General features: G+C 47.4%; 1 protein-coding gene and 1 non-coding gene across 3 annotated transcripts; one reads left to right on the top strand and one right to left on the bottom strand.

Annotated features, from left to right (window-relative positions):
* Nucleotides 1–5,431: 5,431 nt before the first annotated feature.
* MCRIP2 (MAPK regulated corepressor interacting protein 2) lies at nucleotides 5,432–15,174 on the bottom strand. 2 transcript variants are annotated; one of them, XM_035131598.3, is made up of 5 exons: nucleotides 14,730–15,174; nucleotides 14,279–14,369; nucleotides 9,383–9,510; nucleotides 7,830–7,931; nucleotides 5,432–5,892 (listed from the first exon to the last, which is right to left on the bottom strand). In XM_035131598.3, the coding sequence occupies exons 1-5, from the start codon at nucleotides 14,782–14,784 to the stop codon at nucleotides 5,822–5,824; spliced, it is 447 nt and encodes a 148-aa protein (XP_034987489.1). In that variant the 5' UTR covers nucleotides 14,785–15,174; the 3' UTR covers nucleotides 5,432–5,821. The 2 variants fall into 2 exon arrangements, with proteins under 2 accessions (XP_034987489.1, XP_088513327.1); XM_088657201.1 differs by lacking the exons at nucleotides 14,279–14,369; nucleotides 14,730–15,174 and adding an exon at nucleotides 13,381–13,700.
* Nucleotides 15,175–21,675: 6,501 nt separating this feature from the next.
* On the top strand, nucleotides 21,676–21,746 carry TRNAG-CCC (transfer RNA glycine (anticodon CCC)). Its single transcript has one exon. It is a non-coding gene; the product is annotated as a tRNA-Gly (tRNA).
* The last annotated feature ends 45 nt before the right edge of the window (nucleotides 21,747–21,791 follow it).

Raw genomic sequence — 21,791 nt, 5'->3', positions numbered from 1 at the left:
TTTTGTCCCTCCTCTAATGCATCCTATTTGTGCAAAGGCAATGATGGCAGTTGCAGTGCTAAAGGTTTTGATGAGACTGAGAGAAATGGCCTAGTACTTCATTCCCAGGTGCTCTAGCAAGGAAATAATTCCTGGCCACTAATCCTTAGCCATTGGCCAATCCAGGCATGTCAAACCTGTGGCCCTCCAGATGTTTTGGACTACAATTCCCATATTCCCCAACCACTGGTCCTGCTAGCTAGGGATCATGGGAGTTGTAGGCCAGAACATCTGGAGGGCCGCAGGTTTGACATGCCTGGACTTTAATCCTTGTTGGGTTCATGCATTTCCTTGCACCTGCAGCCGGTTTGCATACGAGTAGAATTTGATATCTGGAAGAAAATTCCACATCTGCATTTGCATTACCATAAAACAACGTTTTGATCCCTTAGTGCTCCATAAATAAGCTTGGAAATGCAGTTGAAATACCAGAAGACGTGTGACAGGCTATGCAGGCCCCTCAGTCCTGAGAGAGTGATGTTTCTAGAGCTCTTCGTAATTCGTCCCTGCACATGACTTAGCAGAAGTGGAAAGAAATGGGCAAATGTAGGCACATTAACATAATGCATCTAGATGTGTTAGCTATGCCTGTAGTTGGAGCAGAATCTGGGTCTTTTAGGAACACAGTATTTTTGGTCCATCTGCCCCCTTTCTTCTTATACAAGGAATTCCATGGAGGGGATGGCCATGATTCCTAATCCTGTTTGGTGCCAGAAAAGTGCTTTTTCAAACTACACTACTTAAGGCAGTTGTGCACTTGCCTTCAATTGGCTTAAAAACTTGACAGCTGCCTGAATGGTTTCTTCAGGCCAAGGAGAATTGGAACCACTCTTGTTACAGATGTGTGTATTGCCAATCTCTGAGCACCTAGCCACCTGCATACTGGGTAGCTGGTGCTGGAGTGGAAGCGATAAGGTTTCTGGAGGTGGAAAAGAGAGGGAGAAGCCAGTACTTTATTCTGGGGTTACTTTGTGCTTGTAGTTGTTTGCCAACGGGTTGCACTGTAGGACCAGTATGAAGATGGTCCGTGCTCTAGAAAGTGTGTATCTGCGGACCAACATCACTGGTTAGGGTTGTATCAGAGACTGTTTACAGAGTTAGAAGACAGGGGGCTAATTTTACCACTCAACAGTCTTGTGCGTGGCATTGTGGATTGTTGTTTTCAAAACTTCTCATGGCCATTTCATTGCCCTTTTAATAACTGTTATGTCATGTGGCCACAATTTTAAACAGAGGTTGGATGGCCATCTGTCATGGATGCTTTAGTTGAGATTTCCTGCATTGTAGGGGGTTGGACTGAATGACTCTTGGGGTCCCTTCCAACTCTACAATTTTATAATTCTACTAGCTGGCCCGGCCACACGTTGCTGTGGGTCAGTCTGTTAAATGGACCCTCAGAGTCCCCCTTCAGACTCCCCTCACCTTCAGAGTCCCCCTTCATTTTGTTGAAATGTTTTACCACCGGCTTATCCCTGTGGGTGGGCATACCCTGTCCCGACCCATGACCTATCCCGCCCCCTCCTCCCTCCCATCCCCCACCCAGGTGAGCCCCCACCTCCACTCGGCCCAGTCTGGAAAGCCAAGCCGAGGTGCTGTGGAGAGGGAAGCTTTCCTAGGTGCAGTACCAGTGTAACCATCGCTAGAGGGCACTGTTTTGCAACCTCTCCTGTGTTTCCAGCATCCCCGGCTGTCTGAGTTTTGTGTTCGGGAACAGTGCGTTTTACCTGCTTTACCTACCATAGGTGTGACATCTACCTACACAAATGGTATGTAAACCCTTGCATATTCGCATGTGATGTTGTGTCCAAATTTGAACACAATCAGTCAAGTGGTTTTGGTGAAAAGTGGAGACCAACAAACATGTCCCTTTTACATTTATATATATATAGATTATTTTTATCTAAATAAGAGTTCTGGTTGCTGCATCCCACCAAAGGCTATCCTAGTACTGGAAATGGTGCAGAAACGGGGGTGAGATGATCACTGTGTGGTTAGAGCACTTCCCTGCATCTGGCTGGCCACCGGGACTCTTCAAAACAACCCAACTATGCATTTATCAAGGGGTGCCTTTGGGTCACCCCCGGGTGCAAGTCAAACCACCCCAGGTGCATCCAAGAGTTCTGTGCATTGTGCGCATCACTTGCTTAGCCTCTTCCATGTGGCACAACCCCAATCTTACGATGTCTGTGAGCAAATGGGGGGGAGGGGGGAGCTAGTCGGTCCTTTCTATCGCCACCTCTGCCTTTGGCTTACAAAGCCACCCACTCAAGAAAGGCGGTTCAAACTACGGTACTTATTTCAGGTGGTGCATGTTCCTTGTTGTCTTCCTTTTTAAGAGTGCATTAGTGGTGTCCTTTTCTTTTGTCCATTTCCAGTGGTTTGCCTCTGTTTTTCGTGTTCAATCACATTCCGTCCAGTTTGGCCAAGGCCAGCCTAAGGTGTCGCTCCCCCTAGTTAACGCAGGCACACTCCACCAAGAGCTTCTCCTGCACAAGCCATGGCTCGCATACACAACATACGTTTTTAAAATGCATTGCTTCCCTCCAGGAATCCTGGGGGCTGTAGTTTAATTCTCATGGAGCTACAATTCCCAGCAACTGCAACACACTGCTGCTCCCTGGATCCTTTGGGGATAGCCATGCTCTTTAAATCTATGTGGTTGTTGTGGCCTCTCTTGACATGGAGATGCTCAATCCGCCGGTCTTATCCCCCACTCCACTTTCCTTGGAAGCACAGCAGCCACCTCACCTAACCTAGATAGGGCCAACGCCACGTTCAGCTGCTCATTACTTGGTGCAGGCCTTAGCTTAAATTTGCAATATTCGTTGGTGGTGAAGCAGCTCCCCTTTTGCAGGGAGAGCCAGTAGAGGACTGTGCAGGTGCTTCTTCGCTCCGTTGCCTTCCCTCCTCCTGGGCCCCTGGGCCTTTTCTCGCACACATCCCCAGGTGCTATCTGGCGAACAAAAGAGTGGCAAAGCCAAAGGGAAACTCTGATCTGCTTCAAGCAGATTGGAGAACAGCCTTTGCTCTTAATAAGGGCTGGTCCACTTTCAGAACTGCTTCAGGTTTTTACAGACACTCAACACTGGCTTTTCTAGGCAACAGTGGAGGTTGCTTCATTTGGGCAAATTGGGCGCTGCCTCGTCAACTTCTGCCAAGCTCCAGCTGCCACGCTTCTTACTTCATCCAGCCCAGCAAGATGGCACAGCCTGCCATCTTCCTCCTCCTCCTCCATCTCAGTGTTGCCCTTTATAGAACTCAGCAAGGAGGAAGATGGGGACAAAACTAGAATGCCTTTCCTTGCCTCTGGCTCCCCCTACTGTTGGGCTCCCTGCCTTCTGCCCTACCAACCCCAATGGGCTGCAACCACCACTATTTATAAGCATGTGGCAGTCACCCACCAGTTCTTCTAAACAGTGGATATTTGCCAGGGAGCTGGTGCATCTCACTGGTGCAAGTCTTCAAGTGTTACGCGGAATGTACCCTTTATGGAGGGGGTGGGTTCACTCTTGCTTGGTCCACCATACACTAAACTCTGCAGCTGTTCCCCTCCCCTGGGACCCCCCCCCCTGCTTGTCCATCCACATGGGATCTAGATCTGTGGTTTTTAAAACCTCCCGGGGTTTCTTGAGGAACCTTATTAAGTAAGCCCTCCTCACTGAGATCACTAATGGCAAACAGGCTTCCTCGGAAGGTGGGTCACCTGCTATTAGCAATATGCCCGTGCTACCACAGAGGGCTTTGAGGTGTTGAGTTTCTCCCTTTTTTCTTTCACTGGTTCTGCCCCTGCACATTGCAGTTGCTGTGAAAGGCGACAGAGCCCTGAAATAAGTAGAGCAGAGGGTGGGGGGCGTCCCTCCCCATGTTCCAAGGTGTGCATTCAGTTAATTCACAGGGGCAATGGTGAGGCTTCTTAGCATGCTTCGCGTAATCTGCACCATGCAAGCATTCCACAGCAGACTGGTCCCCTGGGGATCGGGAGTTTTGACAACCATTGCTTTAGATGTCTTGAGTGTAAAATAGTCAGTGTTTTGTTTTCAGTACTTCAACTCACACAGTAAATCCCTTCGTCTTGCACAAGTCACTGCATTTTTGCACAATTGTATGTGTGTGTGTGTTTATGGATCCGGTTTGTGCTCTGAAATTTCTCAGGTCTGTTATTGCACCAACCCCCCAAACACAATATACTGAAATGTTTTTGCTCCAAAGGCAAACGGAACCAGCGGAGATTGTCTTTTGCTGCTTTTGGTCACGATGACAGTGGCAAACTGAGCACTAATCAAAACCACGAAAGCCACCCATTAGCTATTGTGTCCTCCCAAAGTATGTGCCCCTTTTCTGATCCCGCCCCCATATTTCACTTTTTATTTGTGTTGGGTTTTTTGTGTGTGTGTGTGTGTGTGTGTGTGTGTGTGTATGCCTGCCTGCCTATGAAAATACATTTTTAAACACTAAGGAGGATACAGGGACTTCTGAAAGGGAGGGGTGCAGGGTTAGTCCATGTCACAGACATGTGTGTGTCCATCTGCTCTTCAATGTACTCTTATATACTGCAGTCAGTTGTAGTGGTGACATTTTCCCCCATCTCAAAAAATAAACCGGATTTTCAAAATAGCGACTCTGCAATTTTTCCCTGTCATGGTAGATGGGGGGGGGGGTTGTGTATCTGTGTGCGAGCGCGCATGCATACACACCCACATCCCAGAGAGTGTAACATACTTAGCAGGTGTGTGTGCTGTGCATAACTACATGGGAGTCAGTTGCTGCTCTGCGAGAAGCATAGTTCTGCTGCCACACTTTGGAGGCAGGAATGCCTCTAAATACCAGTTATTGTACGGTAAACCAACAGAAGGTGAGAGCTCTCTTGTGCTCAAATGCTGCTTGAGGCATCTGGTTGGCCATCGTGAGAACAGGGTGGTGGGCTACATGGGCCATTGGCCTGATCCAGCTGGGAAACCCTGATGTTCTTAAATAGAACAATACCCAAGAACATAGAAACTATCCTCCCCTGAGCTAAAACTTTAAGCAAGAGCAGGACTTTGCACTCTGTGTTTTTCTCTGTCAGAAGAGATAGCTAAGTTGGTTAGAGTGTGGTGCTGATAACACCAAGGTTGCAGGTTCAATCCCCATATGGGACAGCTGTATATTCCTGCATTGGGGGTGGGGGTGGACTACACGATTCTACATCCCTGCCTTGACCAAATGGCAGCGCAACCCTTAGCAGCTGAGGCAAAAGCAAACCTGAATCCCCCTGCACCGAAAGCTCTCCCCTGCCCTTGATCTGCCAGCCAGCAGAACAGCACCAGCAAAGGCTTTTGTAATCCTTTCCTTTTTTGCAGGAGTGGCGTCCTTGGCCCGCTCCCAGCCATAATTCCTCCCCACGCAGCACGGCCTTGTTCCACTGGCACATTGGTGCTTTTATTGAGAATGCAGTCTTGGCTTTACAGGGCAGCACTGGCTTTCCAGAGGGTGCCAGCTCCAAGTGGGAGTAGGACAGGGATGCCAGACCCTCCCCTAAGCCTCCCCCCCAACCCACGTTGCCATGGCACTTCCAGACATTCAGTCTGTCTGAATCTTCCGGTGGAAAAAAAAATCCAGAGCTTCTAAGGAAGCAGTTCACTGTCAGTCACTCTCCTTCCTGCCCCCAAAGTGGGCACCAGGGTGGGACTGCCAAGGGGTTCCCCATTTTCTCTCTCTTTTCTCTTTGCTTGGATGGGTGCATATTTTCCTTACGGTAAATTTAAAACTCTTTTTTGTTTTAAGCTTTCTGCATGACCCCTTGTTAAGATCCGTTCTCGATTTTTGCCAGGAACTGTTGGGCCCACCAGTCCTCAAGGTCTATGGGCACAAAATCTGGAAAAAAAGAGAAGATTGGGTCCATTTAAGAGCATGCGCAGAACAAAAATGTGCCTGCAAAATCTGAAGGATTAGGCTAAGAAAATATCAAAACTACAGCTTCTCAAATAACTTAGCTTCTCGTGTTTTGTAAACTCAAAATGGCTACGGAAATTAAAGCCAATATAAAGTAAAGTAAAGTAAAAGTACAGTCGTACCTTGGTTGTTGAACGCCCTGGAACTCGGACGTTTTGGCTCCCGAACGCCGCAAACCCAGAAGTGACAGTTCCAGTTTGCGAACATTCTTTTGGAACCCGAACGTCTGACAGGGCTTCCACGGCTTCTGATTGGCCGTGGAAGCTTCCTACAGCCAATCAGAAGCCACAATTTTTGAACGTTTTGAAATTCGAACGGACTCCCAGGACGGATTCCATTTGACTTCCAAGGTATGACTGTATATACATAAAAATGCTGTATAACACAACCTGCCCACAGAAAGAAGGCACTTGTTTTACATCCATCAACCCAATTACTATGCTAGAAACAGGAGACTGAGGGCCTCTCTAGCCTGGAGGGATTTTTGTGGGTGTATTAATCACAATAATAGTGCAAAGACCAGGGTAAAAAGTTGTAATAATCATAACCATTTCCAGAGGTGTTGTTTGTTTAACAACCAATCCCTCCTCACAGGGAAGTCTGGGAACTGTGGTTCTGGAAGGGGACCAGGGGGTCTCCTTACAATAGGCATCCCCAAACTGTGGCCCTCCAGATGTTTTGGCCTACAACTCCCATGATCCCTAACTAACAGGACCAGGGGTCGGAGAGGATGGGAATTGTAGTCCTAAACATCTGGAGGGTCGAAGTTTGGGGATGCCTGCCTTACAATATGTCCTAGTGAACTGAGTAGGAATTCACTAGTATAGAGGCAAATATGGCATTTTACCACTAAACAACAACCTCAGATATGCAGATGACACAACCTTGATGGCAGAAAGTGAGGAGGAATTAAAGAACCTTTTAATGAGGGTGAAAGAGGAGAGCGCAAAATATGGTCTGAAGCTCAACATCAAAAAAACCAAGATCATGGCCACTGGTCCCATCACCTCCTGGCAAATAGAAGGGGAAGAAATTGAGGCAGTGAGAGATTTTACTTTCTTGGGCTCCTTGATCACTGCACATGGTGACAGCAGTCACGAAATTAAAAGACGCCTGCTTCTTGGGAGAAAAGCAATGACAAACCTAGACAGCATCTTAAAAAGCAGAGACATCACCTTGCCTACAAAGGTCCGTATAGTTAAAGCTATGGTTTTCCCAGTAGTGATGTATGGAAGTGAGAGCTGGACCATTAAGAAGGCTGATCGCTGAAGAATTGATGCTTTTGAATTATGGTGCTGGAGGAGACTCTTGAGAGTCCCATGAACTGCAAGAAGATCAAACCTATCCATTCTGAAGGACTGGAAGGACAGATCCTGAAGCTGAGGCTCCAATACTTTGGCCACCTCATGAGAAGAGAAGACTCCCTGGAAAAGACCCTGATGTTGGGAAAGATTGAGGGCACTAGGAGAAGGGGACGACAGAGGACGAGATGGCTGGACAGTGTTCTCGAAGCTACGAACATGAGTTTGACCAAACTGCGGGAGGCAGTGCAAGACAGGAGTGCCTGGCGTGCTATGGTCCATGGGGTCATGAAGAGCCGGACACGACTAAACAACTAAACAACAACAACCACTAAACAATGGCTCTTCTAAGTATTTTGGGATGGGGGACAGGGTGCAGACAAGGGAAGAAAGCTGAGAATTATTTTCCAGCTTGGATTTTTTTTAACCTGAGCCAGGGAAGAATGTAAGGGCTTGTAAACGTTGCCACTTGGTTCTGGGGATCTGGGTGACATCTCTTGTGTATCCCACTGTGCTTGATTCCATGCCACTCCTGGAAGGCAGGCGACACGCACTTACCTTTCAATTCAGGGCCAGGTGTTTTTTCTGTGTATTGCACTGGAGCAGATCTGCTGTCCCCTTGCTGGACGCCATCCAGCTGCTGCTGCACCTGTTGCCAGGCTGGAGGGTGGGAGAGAGGAGGGCTCATGAGGAGAGAAGGACACTCCAAAGCAGCAAACCTCATGGAGGCCCCATTTTCTGGCTGACAAGAACTCGAGCTGCTGACGCCTTTCCTGAAGACGGCTTTGGCCCCTTTGCAGGCCAAAGACTACATAGCTTTCAGTGGGGAACTAGATCCAGCCTATGGGCCAGATCCTCATCACCCTTTGCCTGTAGATCAAGTTTGACAAGTGGGTGGGGCTGCTCACCTGTCAATCACATGATATCACACTGATGTCAGACAGTGGTGGCTAATACCCATTGGGACTGGGAGGGCATTAGGCCAAAAGTAGATGGAGCTAAGAACAGGCAGGCACAGCCAACTAATTCTAGATTTGTCCCCATCCTTCCCGCTGAGTTTTATGAAGGCAACACTGAATCTAAGCAGGAGGAGACTGACAGCCAGTGCCACCCTCTGGACCGGTTGGAAAGAAGGAAATAGGAGTGACAGGCTGGCTGAAAGCAGGCTGATGTTGGTGGGAGCTAATGGACTGACCTTCACTAACATCTGCCGGCTCACTTTCTTATCCCAGGAGTCGTCCAGACTTCCGCTTGTCTTGCCACTTTCCTCCGGGGAAACCTGCTCTCTACCGCTGAATTGGAGCAAACGCCAATTGGGTTCCCCTCGGATTAACATTTGCTCTGATTCAGCTGTAAAGAGTGGGTTTCCCAGGGAATGTGGTGGCAGACACATACTTTCTAGGCACAGGAAAAGAAGTGTGGATGAACCCTTACAATCTAAGGCTTAGACCTGCTGGGCGGGTGGGGAGAAAGGAAGGCAACACCTGTTGAATTTTCCCTTTTAAAAAAAGATCTATTTACATTTTTGAAAAATCTGCAGACACACGTTAAACATCACATATAGTTTTGACCATAGGCGTGATCGTGTGAGGACCCTGAACTCCTTTACACCAGATCTCCTTAGATGGGAGGACCATTTACCTATTCAGGGCCACTGACCAATAGGAAAAGGAAGTCTAGGTGTGGCCAGAGGCAGAGGTGGGCAGAGCTTGCAGTTTTGTAGGATTGCTTTTCTCTCTGGCATGTGCACAACCACAAAGAGGAAGAGGAACCAGTTCCCAGAAGGAAGAATCCAGAGAGCAACTGACAGCCCACATTGACTGGTGAGACAGGTGTTGCTGAGGGCCCTGTGAAATTAAGCCAACCACTGCCGATCCCAAACAGAAGCACCTCCATCCAAGCCAGGCATAGGCAAACTCGGCCCTCCAGATGTTTTGGGACTACAACTCCCACCATCCCTGACCACTGGTCCTGTTAGCTAGGGATCATGGGAGTTGTAGTCCCAAAACATCTGGAGGGCCGAGTTTGCCTATGCCTCATCCAAGCTGTAAGGAAAACAAGCATATAGGTTAAAAACCATGTTCCTGGGCTCAACAGAACAGCTCACCTACCTTCATACACGAACCGAACATTTTCTTCATGTGCCACGGTGTAGCTTTCCTCTGTGGCCAATGTAGCGGGGGTCATGAGTGGGGGTCTCTTGCCATTTACCCTGTTGAACACGAGCTTTGGAGCTGGGCTGCCAAAACAGAGGCAGAGAATGTTATTCTTCCACAGTCATCATTGTCATTGCTGTTATTATTCAACCCTTTAAAGCAAAGCATTTGCCGAAAGATGCACAGTGAGGAAACCAGACACACCTCAAATACTACATTCATTCATTCATTCATTCATTTATCCATCCATCCACCACCACCACTATCATCATCATTTTATTAGACTTGTTATGTCTCCAAGTGACTGACACATTAAAAACATAAATCTAAGTACATAATGCAATAAACCAGAACAAACAATCCCCACAGGAATCTTGCTAATAACAAACCAACAGCATCTCAGTCTATCAAAAGGCCTGGTGTTAAAAAGATGTCAGTGAAGGTACCAGGAAGACCTCGCTGGGGAGAGCATTCCACAGATGGGGAACCCACAACCAGAATGGCCTTGTCACTTGTCACCACTCCCTGTGCCTCCCTTGGAGGGGGAGCCTGCTTGTGGTGCTTCCCTGCTCTGCAGTATTTTCTTTCTCCCCAGCTAGGAGAGATTATGTCTATCTTTGTCCACTGCCCAAGTAAGGCAGCTGTACAGAAGGATTTGACACCTCCTGTAAGGCTGTTGCTGGGAACACCAGCCCTGCAACTTGGCCATGATGAGGGAAGGCAATGCACAATACGTTTATAACACTCCATCTCAGGTGCCCAATAAAAATGGTTTTATTGTTCAGTAAACTGCTGGGCTTACAAGGCAATATCTGGCCTGGCACCTACCATAATACTTGCTCGAGGGCAATCAAAGCATCTTAGCTATGGGTGGAGGTGGGTGAGTTATAAATTCTTCAATAAGATCAGCCGCAGATTAGATTTCGGTGGAACCCTGGTGATTGCCTCAGGCATTGGGCTCAAGGTGGTACTGGATTGGGGTGAGGGTGGGGTTCCTGTCATGAGTGGATACTCAACTATCCACTCAACTGCTGAGGAAAAAATAGCCCAATCTGCTCATCCAGCATGAATAAATCAAAGATCTACAGATCGTTGCTTGCAAATTTTACAGGGATAAACAGGGCATATGTAAAACAGGGCATTGAAGATGTGAAACAAGGAACAAATAGGTGTGCCAAGGGCATGTAGTGTCTTGAATCCTGGACTAGGAGCTGGCAGACCAGGGTTCAAACCTCCCCTTGGCCATGAAGCTCGCTGGGAATAGTCTCTTGGCCTGACCTACCAGTACCTCACAGAGCTGTTGTGAGAATGGAAGGGGAAGTGGGGAGAGCCATGTGGTACCCATTGTATCCTGAAACTGCAGTTGATTTGATAAGGGAACCTTAACAATGTGACGGAATAAGGAATTTGCCAGGCTCCTCCAGATAACCCATTTATTATGCTTGCATCCTGATCTGCTTCCACAAAGCTTATGCAGTGGTCAAACTATATCCAGTCTTTATTGACTGTCTATTCTCATTTGCTTTTGGGGCAGTTATATGGCAACGACCATTCAGCCCACTTTGCTTGTACAGTGGTTTAGGTCTTCCCATTAATCATTTGTTCACCCCACACTTTTCAATGCATTTCCCCATCACTTTGTAAAGCCTGTTTATAAAAATAGGACTTTGCAGTGGTTTAATTGAGCAAACCTAAACGTATGGCCTGCAACTGAATCCCTGCTGCAAAATCCTAATAGTCTGGAGGCCACCCAAGTTTCTCCCAGCTCGTGCAACAAAACCCAGAATGTTGTACAAGGAAACTCGTTGATTTAATTTTTTTAAAGAAAGAGCTGTCTTTGTGTTAAGAATGTACTGTATCAAGGATGCAATGCTGAACATCTTCCAAATCCATTAGTTCTCCAGATCAGGAGACCGCAACCGTGACCTGCTTGTCCCCAGGCCAAATCCAGCAATCCCCAAAAATGAAGCAATTGCCACGTTCCTTGCTTTTCCCTCAATGCCCAGTTCACTATCTCTCCCAAATGTTAGATGCATGGGGAGCAGGGAAGGATGGTTCCCACTGAGGCTTCTACCAGTAAGGCAAAAGGCAGTGTGCCCAACAGTAGGGGGAGCAAGTTGTTCCCCCTACTGTTGGGCTCCCTGCCTTTTGCAAGAGCCAATAAGAGGTGGAGATGAATCATTCTGGTTCGGTCCCCATTCTCCACCTCCTTGCTAAGTTCTACAAGGGCAACATTGAGGCTAAAGAGGAGGAGGAGGAAGCTGGCAGACAGGACCTCCCCCTGGACTGGTTGTAAGTACGGAGGCAGGCAGGTGGGGGTGGCCAAAAGCAGACTGATCTTGATGGGGGCAGGGTCCCATTTGCCCTAATGGACCAGTCTTCACTCAGGGCAAATACAGATTTGGACTCATGCTCCATTTGTGGTCAGTGGAACAAATGTGTGATTGGTGAACACACTATTGGGAAAGAGTAAGGATTATCCCCCATCTCATCCTACTGTTTCAACATACGTTTAGGTATGGAGCAAGGATTCTAAACCCATGTTAGTGTATTTTGCATCATCAACATAATTAACCCAGAATAAACAAGCACACACTTGTGCAAGCCAAGTGGACCATGTCAGATGACCTGGGGAAGCAACAGGGCTGCCAAGACACACCCCTTCATCCCCATTTCCTATGGTACAGGATTATGCCAGTCTCAAAGCTGCCAGTCTCTCTCCTCAGCTCACAGGCTATACACTCTGAATTGCTACGGTTATCGGTGAAATGGATATATTGGGCCAGGCATGTTGGCCAATCACACAGATCCCTTTACTTTAAAAAATAAAACAAAAATAAGAGCCTATTTTGTTGTGAGTTGTTAATGTTGCTGCTACCTGCATTATGAAATGCAATCAACAAGGAGGATAACTGCAATGAAGAAAGGGCCCCAGCTCAGTGGCAGAGCATCTGCTTTGCATGCAGAAGGTTGTGGGTTCAATCCTGGGCATTGCCTGGTAAGGCTGGGAAATATTCCCTGCCTGAAGTCCTGTACTGTATACACTATCACTGTTCCTTGACAGAGTAATGCAAGCTCGATCTATCTATCCATCTTGCTGGCTACTATATATTTGGGAAACAGTTTGTCTGTTTGTTTTCTATAGGTTGGGCTGCCTCTCAAGATATTGTCACCAAACATGGCATGAGGGTTCCCAATGTGGGGGTGGTGTCTTTGCCAACATTTGGACACCAGGAGCCATTCTGAATCAAGATGGCAGACCAAAATGTGACTTTGACATGACTTCACCCAATATTTGATGGATCAAAACTCAAAAATTACACTATCCATTAAAAAAATCAAATTTCCAGGGCTATCTAAGAAGATCTGAGACAGGATAGGGCACGTGTGTGTGTGTGTGTGTGTGTGTGTGTGTGTAGCAGGAAAGTCCTGGCTCTGAGGAGTTCATGGGTTAAATTTCAACAATAAAAGAGGACGCCACCCTCCAGGCTAATAGAGGCAGAGTTCTGTAGTGGTTGGAGTGCCAGACCACAACTTCAGAGCCTCACCCTCTATTCCTCAAATTATTGCTCCTCATAAAGCTCAGAGGGTTTCTGTGAAGATAACTTTCCAGTGAAGGATGAGCATGGGTATAGCCAAGGGGTGGGGGGCAGAGGGGGGCAGCTGCCACCCCCCTCAAGCAAGACAATAGAAATACTTAACTAACTGACCAAATCACATTGGTTCTGCCCCTCTCTCCCAAATCCTGGCTACACCCATGAGGGTGAGTAACAAATTTAATTATGATGGGGAAAGAGGGATAAAAATACAAATTTGCCACCTTGATCCCCTCGGAGGAAGGGTGTAGTCTAAATGTAATAGCCAACAGTATAAATATAAACAGAGAGTGAATATGAGTCAGCTTTAAAATTAAGGGCTCACAAGATCGGTTCTACAAAACCTCGCAAGCGCACCACTTCCGCAGCTTCCTAGGGCCTTTTGCCTCCGAGGGGCCAAGGATGGAAGGGGCCAAGGATCTCCTCCCCTCCAGATTCCTGCGCCGGCACCAACTCCGAAGGGGGCCATGCTGGGCTCGGCCCCGCCCCGTCTTTGATAACCCTCCTTGGCCCCGCCCCCTTGCAAGGGGGTGTGTCCGCTTCCTCCGCGCTTTCCAGGGGAAAGGTCGCCCGCTGGGCACGGGCTCGCAATCGATCTGGAAACACGCGCGCCCCCCTCCCTCTCCAGTTCCAATGACGTCGCCTCCAAACACCCCCGCCATGGCGAAGGAGATCCCCTCGCAGCCCAACACGCGCACGCACGTGCCACTGGGCGTCTTTGCCGGCCTCCCTGCTGCACCCAGCGGGCCCTGCGCCCACTCCCACCCGCACCGGCCCACCCCCCGCCTCGCCTCTTACTCGTTTCCTACGAAAGCAGCCCGCCCTCCTCGTGGGAGCCATGGGGCAAGGACAACCCCGGTAACCTTTCCACAAGGTCACCTCCCTCCCCCGTCTCTCTCTCCCCCCCCCCAAACACCGGAGGGCTGCATGCCGCGGCGATGCCCCCCCACACACACTCACGCCCCCTCCCCTAGCAAGTCGGCCCAGGCGGGATCGCAGCGATTACACACAGCCCTCCGCCTCCCCAGGACGGCTGTCACTGGAAGGGCCCAGCAGCAGAAGGAGGAGGAGGCGCCGCATTAAGGAGATCGCCTCGCACGCGGCGCGCAAGGTCACCGCCGCTCCGGAACTCCCTCTCCGGCCGCCCGAGCGGGATTTCCACCACCGCTGCCCACGCGGCCATTGGGACCCGGCTCTGCGGTCCGGTCCCTAGCTGCGCGTGGGTAGGGGAAACCCAAGGGCCGCCTTCGCTCACCTTGACAGAGGCCACTCGCTGAACTGCTGCTGCTGCTGTCGCCGGCGGCATTTCAAGTCGGCCAGTTTGCTCTCCACCTGCTGCGTGGGACCTACGTTGGGGAAATCGAGGCAACGTCCTTAAGGGGTGGGGTGGGGGGCTGCGATCGAGCAGGGCCAGGGCAGCGCGACCTCCCGCCGAGAGGAATCCCATCAGGCCTGGAGGGAGAGCTGAATGATCGGAGCTTAAAGGAAGGGATACGTCCCTCCAACACACGGATCAATTTTGCAAAGGAAGGAAGGAAGTTTCCCAGAGGCACGGGCTGGAGAGGATTCCGGAGGGTCCTGCACCCTCCTCCCTCCCTCTCAAAGCACAACCGGGTTGGCAGCGGGGGGTGGGGGTAGAGGAGGCACTTACGCACATGCAGATTCACCCCCACACATAAACACACACCTCTTTGTCCCGTCCTTACCTGTCCTCCGTTGGGTGGCTAACTTGCTAGGTCCCTTAGTGATGGTGTACATCATCTGCGTCTCCAAGCAGCACCAGATGAATGAAATGTGGGTCAAGGCAGGGAAGGGGGGGGCGATCTGCCGCTCGCGCGCGCCCAACTACAATACTTTAGTTTTTCAAAAAAAAAGAAAGTGCGTGTCCTGCACACACAACTTTACATGGCAAGGTGTTTTGTTTTGTTTTTAACAAAAGCAATAATACATAATCATAATAAGATGCCTCTGTGCGCGCTCTCCTTTCTCCCCCACGTTGCGCTGATGGTGGTTCCCCCGCAAACCTTCCCAAGTGTTGTTGTGTTGTTTTTGCTGCTGCTGCCTGTTGCAATGGCAAAGTCTTCCCCGCTTGACTTTGACTTTAACTTCTCGGCGGCGGCAGCTGGACGCGGCGCGGTTCTCCTTTAACTAGGCGAGTGGGAGCGCGAGCAAAGGAGGCATGCCTGCAACACGCCCTCCCGCCCATCGCGCCTCTTAAAGGCGCAGCGCGGCGCTTGGCTCAGCCTGGAGGTCTGCCGATGACGGTGCAAGAACTTTTCGAAGTCAGAGGTCCCTTTTCATACGTTGCGCAATTGCACAGCAAGGTTTGAAACTGCGGGAGAAGGTGCGCCGCTAGGCTACTCTCTTGGCGCGTGCAGCAGGTTTCTGGGATTCTCGGCCCCCCAACAGCAATCCTGAACTGCATAAAAGTGGGCTGGACCGCTTCATAGCAGCTGACCAGGAATAATATCTGGGATGTTTCATTATGTAAATAAGTCCCTGCAAGGAGAAAACTACCACATCAGGGCTGTAGTCCATTACACCCACACATACTAGATATCTACTTTCAAGGAGAGTAGCTTCCTGTGTGAACGGTTGCAGCAAAAAACGCAAGGGGTCTTGTGGCACCTTACAAGACTTAACCCATTTGCTATGACATATGCTCTCAGGCCTTACAGCCCACTTTAGCAGATTCAGGTAAGTGTTATCTTGAGTTGCAGGTATACACTGACTGATTGGATAACTAGGGATAACACTTTATACATCTGATGAAGTGGATTGTGGGCCACATAATAAAATCGTTTGTCTTTAAAGTGTCACAGATGGATTTGTTTTTAATTTATCTTTAATGGAAAGGAGGATTCAAAAATTTCTTTCTGTTCCTAAGTGTTGTGGGCCGTTTTACCCCATTATTCTGCCCCATGCCTAGAGAAGAGAGAGCAGTTATTCTACTTGATGATTCAGGGCCAAATGTGTGAACTGGCTCTCCTAGCCAGACTGGAGTAGAGCAACTGAATGCAGAGAAATCAAGGGGTGTTTATGCATGTGCCAAACAGCAGACATTTCTTCCCATTTCCTGATCAATCTTTAATGTTCCTGTGTGCAGTGAAAACATCTTAAGAACTAGCCTGCTGGGTCAAGCAATACAGCTCCATAGACCAGCTTGCTTTTTGTGTATTCTTAACACACACACAAAAATTCGCTCTATTTCTGATGTTCAGGCTGTGGGTGCCATTCCTTATGTTGCCAAAATATGGAACCACACACAAACACATACACAAAATGGGAGACATCAGCTGGCCTAGGGTGGGGGGAGCAGTAACTCAGTGGTTGGCATGCAGAAGGTCCCAGGTTCAATCCCTGGAATCTCCAGGTAGGGCTGGGAATATCCTCAGTCTGAAACTCTGGAGAGCTGCTACTTGTCTGTGAGGACAATACTGAGCTAAATAGATTAGCAGTATGACTCAGTAGCAGGCAGCTTCCTATGATCCCATGATTCACAGAAGCACAAAACACAACAAGCGTGGGGAATGTAGAACAGGAGGGACTCAAAAACAGACAGGAAGGGCTAAACATGTTTGGAGACCATGGAATGGTGCCTGATTGTGTTCAGGGGAAAATAAAAGAAACTGGGGAGAGGAGAATGGAATGGAGTGGCTGGAATTTGGGACATGCAATATTTTGATAATGATAACAATAGCAGGAAAGCAACAGTATTTCACACTCTGTAATATGTGCATGTGTGCCCTAAGTATGTATACAAACTCAAGGAGAGCTGTGAGCTTGCTTTTGTTGGGTAATCTCATTTATATTATGTCTAAGTTGAAACAAGCAATCTCCCAACTCCTCACCAACACAAAGGAGCCTTTCTCTTTTCTGATCTTTCATATTTGTCAGAGTTGAAAATCCCTGTTCACAGCAATATGTCATAGAGAACGGTAGGATGCTCTTGAAGAATTATAAATTAGTCTTTTCCAGCACTCTGTTTGAATGGGAATTCTGGATTCAAACTCTGTTTGAATGGCAATCCTAATTGTGATCGCTTGATGTTCTTGTTCTCATTTTGAAAATATCTCTATCCATATTCTGCAAATAAAAAAAGCAATTGATACTATACTATACAATATTACACTGGAATGTTTAAATGTTTCTTTGAGTGTCCTTGAATCTTCCTGCCACACAATTCTCTCCTGCTACACCACCAGTTTACTGTTTGGGGAGACTTTGGGCCAAAAAGCAGCATATAAATTTAACAAAATATAGCCAGCTAATCACTGTGCTCTACAGGAGAGAGAGCATTCTGCAGACATCATCTCATTGGGAGATACCTTGCCAATGATATAGGAATCAGCTTTTAGTGCGGCAGAACATATCTTTGGAATTCCCTCCCATTATATATTCAACAGATGCCTGTTGAATACCTTCCTTTCCAGCAAGCCTTTGAAGTGAATTTTTTTTTATCCCACCCTGTGAATACGTGAAATCATTTTCATTGTTTTGATACAAGAAATTGCTTTATGGTTTTGCACTTTTATTGTAAAACTGCTTCATGATGTTTTGTAGGAAGCAATTCGTAAATGAAAGGAAAACACGAATGATCAAATTCAATGCTTCATCAAAATGTTATGATTTTCCCCCTCCTGCATTTTCTGCCAAAGGCGCTGAAGAGGATTCTACTTCTGCTGAAGAGGATTCAGGCCCCTGCATCTCCAGGGTACGGCTGGGAGAGAGAACCCTGCCTGAAATCCTAGAAAGCTGCTGCCAGTCAGTGTGGACAATACTGTACTGAGCTTGATGGACTAATAGTATGGCTCAGCCAGTATCATGCAGCTTCTTATATTCATATATATATATATATATATATATATATATATATATATATATATGAAGAGAAGTGCTTCATGGGAAAGCCAGTGGGCTCTGCCTTGCCTTCACCTTTCTCCATGTTCTCCAAGGCGAGCCAAGTTCAGAGATGACCTTGGGAATTCCTGCTGCTAGCTAGCCAAAGGTCGGAAACGTTGCAAGGGCGACATTGTCTGTTTGTAGGTGAAAGGTGCCGCTTTTCTCCCGCTGTTGCATTACATGCCCTCTAGTGAAGTGACTACTACTATTCAAATCTAGCCTACCTAACAAGCACTCAAGGCCAAACTACAGAAGAAGCTAAATTAGATAGTTGCCTCTTTGCGGCTTTTCATTAATTAATTAACTAATTAATAATATATATTTAAAATGTAGATTGCGACAGCTGGGAAGGGCTGGTAATTCACAAGACCATATGTAGTGGGATTTTAAGCCTTTCTTCCCCTTCTGCAGTGCTGAGGAAACTCTTCTGAAACTGGTACAGTATTTTGCATTGAGAAGAAGTGCCCCCCCCTTTGGCCGAGATGCAGTGACTCCCCTGCACATCCACTCAAAAACAAGTGGCAGGTTTTTTTTAAAAAAAGGTGGTTTCCCCCTTGAAACTGCAGAGGTTTCACCTCCCTTCCTGCTGCAATCCTAATGCAGTCATACCTCGGGTTACAGCCGCTTCAGGTTGCGTCTTTTCGGGTTGCGCTCCTCATCGAACCCAAAAGTACCAGAACTGGTTACTTCTGGGTTCCGCCACGCGTGCATGCGCAGAAGTGCTAAATTGCACTTTGCGCATGCACAGAAGCACCGAATCGCAACCCCCGCATGCGCAGGCATGGGTTGCGAATGCTGCGGGTTGCGAATGTGCCTCCCACACGGATCACGTTCGCAACCCGAGCGTCCACTGTAATAATATAACAAAAGTTGCATGTTAGGTTATGTCCACATTAGTGACTTAAGCATAGCCGTCTTTCCCATAGGGATTAGTGGTGCGTCGTGCCACAGTGCCAGTCTCTCAGGGGCACCCCAGCGAGTGGGGGAGCTGCACGGCTTTGTTGGCTGCCTCCCCTTTCCCTGCATGCCCGCCAGCAGGGAACCATATGGCTGGCGGGCGTGCAGCTTGCCTCCCAAGCCTCGCGGGAGGAGAGCGATCCCTGCTTAGGATGGAAGCTGCACCTCCACCCCATTGCTGGCAGTGCGCAGTTCTGCCCCCCACTATCTGTGGTAATTTGGGGGCGCTGGGCGTATATTTGCACCCAGGTGCTGCATCTGCTAAAGACAACCCTGGACTTAAGACACAGCAAAGTCCTAGAGCCATAGAATTGTAGAGCTGGAAGGGATGGACACACACACACACACACACACACACACACACACAGACACAAAATGCAGCAATCTTTAGCCCAAGATGGGGCTCAAACACACCAGAGATTTATAATCTCATATTCTACTGACTGAGCTATCTCATTGTCATCCCTTCTTGTGGCTGTGTTTCAAGCCACATTTGCACAAAGTTTCATCTTATCAGAAAGCAGCTGAGGAGGTCTTCAAATGAGAAGGATGTGGAGTAAATGGAAATGGGAACTTGCATTTTGATGCAACGATGCCTAGTCTGGCTCTTGAACAACTGGGGGGAAAGGAAATCCCAGTACACATCCTTCAACATTTCATAATGACAACAGGGGTGTGTGTGCTTGCAGTAGCACCCCAATTCTCATGAAACACCCATTCTTACAGCATGGATTTTTGAGGGTCTGCTGGATTCACATTGGAGAGCAGTGTTGGTGGTGCTTTAAAAATTATACAAGTGCACTGGTAGCTGGAAATGTTCCAAGGTCCATGTCCTCCTGGAAGCTGAGCTTGTTTACATGAATGAAGTGGATTCAGAGGTGGATTTACCAATGTCTGGGCCATAGGTGAAAACAGTTTACAGATTATCCCAAGGTATGCGGAAGCTTTCGTAAGTTGTGGGCAGATCATCTTTCTTATGTATCGGGCCCCCTATTCATACTGATGCAAAATTAATCCAAGAGTTCTACCCTTCTGGGAGCACAAACAAGTGTCCTACATTATAGGGGACAATCTTCTAAGACACAGGGTTGTCCAGTTGAGAGATTATGACTATATGCACATTACTTTTCACTCTGGCTCCAGTGCTCTCCCACTGCTGGCGTTTGAAGCCGAGTGTATATGACAGTGGTTCTCAAAGGATGTGGCAGGAGAGGATGGCAAGTGTGGCAGGAAGATTCAAGGACAATCAAAGAAACATTTAAACATTTCAATGTACTATCCTATAGTTTCAAAATAAATCTTTTTGGATATACCATCAGAAACATTATCTGTGCCTCTCTTCAAGAGCACTGGCTCTTCTTCTATGGTTCTCCACAGCATATTGTTGTGAAAAGGGATTTTCAACTCTGACAAATTTAAAAGGTCAGAAAAGAGAAAGTCTTATTTGTATTGATGAGGAGATGAGAGCTTGGTTGTCTCAAATTAGACCCAATATAAATGAGGTTACCTGCAAAAAGCAAGCTCACACCTCTCACTTACAGGTAGGTAGCCGTGTTGGTCTGACGTAGTCGAAACAAAATAAAAAAATTCCTTCCAGCAGCACCTTAGAGACCAACTAAGTTTGTCATAGGTATGAGCTTTCGTGTGCATGCACACTTCTTTTCTTATGCAGCTGGATTGTTTTATGTTTTCTGGAAGCCCTATGATCAAACTATAAAATAGTTGTGTTCTGTGTTCTCAAGCACTGCTAGGAGTTGTTTCTTTTTATTTTCCAATGTATTTCTTACCAATAAAATATTTGGCAGGATGCAAGCAATTTTTTATTCCGAAACTCTGGCCCAGAAAAAGAATGTTTGAAAACCACTGGCCTATGGCATTAGCCACAATCCATTTGTATCCTATAGTTCTTTCAGAAATATTGCTGATCAGTGTGCTTTCTGATTCAAACATAAAAGCTGCAGTTATGCTGAGGTGTGTACATTTTAAACACCTGCTGCACCACACTGGAAGGGGATGTGTAGGTGTGCAGGGACACAGGCCAGGTAGACAGGTGATGGTGATATAGCAAGGTGAAAAGCTACTTGAAACATAGTGGGGGGAGAGGGAATTAACTTGCAGCATTTTTCGCCACAAATGCCTACATGTCCAAAGACCCATAAAAAGGGAGAGCAGGGCCTGGGGAGGGGGCAGGGGAGCCTTGAAAAATTATTACCATAATTTAATTTAATTTAATTTATATCCCACCCTTCCTCCCCACAGAGCATCCACAGCAGCCAACAACATAATAGTTTTTAAAAGTTCAGGAGAGTTTGAATTGTTTAAACTTTAAAGTATGTATTATTTTAAGCTGTATTGTTTTGCTGCCCTGGGCTCCTTTGGGAGGAAGGAAGGGATACATATCTTTAATAATAATAATAATAATAATAATAATAATAATAATAATAATAATACATTCCAGGATGGTCCCTTCAGCAAAATGGGTAAACAAGAAGCCTGACATAACTTATACTTCCATCCACAGTCCTTCCCCCTGCAAAATACTGGGTTTAATAATGATGGACTTTATCTACATTGGCATTAACAAAGTAGTAAGTTTTAAACGTTTGCAAACTCAGAAAAAAAGTTGCGTTTTGTCATTTCCTCTTTTTTTTGGTATAAAATACAAAAACCACTGAAAAGTCAGGAGCATGTTATTTTTTCACGAAAAAATTGCAGGATACTTACCGTTGCGTACCTATAGGTGGCTCCCTCTTACGGCTTGATAGGAACCCCCAGAGCACAAATTTATTAACCGCGCCGCTGGTGTAGTGGTATCATGCAAGATTCCCATTCTTGCGACCCGGGTTCGATTCCCGGGCGGCGCAGGATTTTTTTTTTTCATTTTTGGTTTCGTTTTAATTCGCAAACAC

Source organism: Zootoca vivipara, chromosome 13 (genome assembly GCF_965207765.1).
Source record: "Zootoca vivipara chromosome 13, rZooViv2.hap1.1, whole genome shotgun sequence".
Lineage (NCBI taxonomy): Eukaryota > Metazoa > Chordata > Lepidosauria > Squamata > Lacertidae > Zootoca > Zootoca vivipara.
Note: the sequence above shows the minus strand (reverse complement) of the source record. Positions and strands in the feature narration are given on the sequence as shown.

Coding starts and splice junctions, on each gene's coding strand:
- MCRIP2 (XM_088657201.1), bottom strand. CDS start 13,685: ATGGCGGGGGTGTTTGGAGGCGACGTCATTGGAACTGGAGAGGGAGGG. Junction 9,511..13,380: donor CCTAGGAAGCTGCGGAAGTG/GTGCGCTTGCGA, acceptor CTGTTTTGGCAG/CCCAGCTCCAAAGCTCGTGT. Junction 7,932..9,382: donor TGTTCGGTTCGTGTATGAAG/GTAGGTGAGCTG, acceptor CCCACCCTCCAG/CCTGGCAACAGGTGCAGCAG.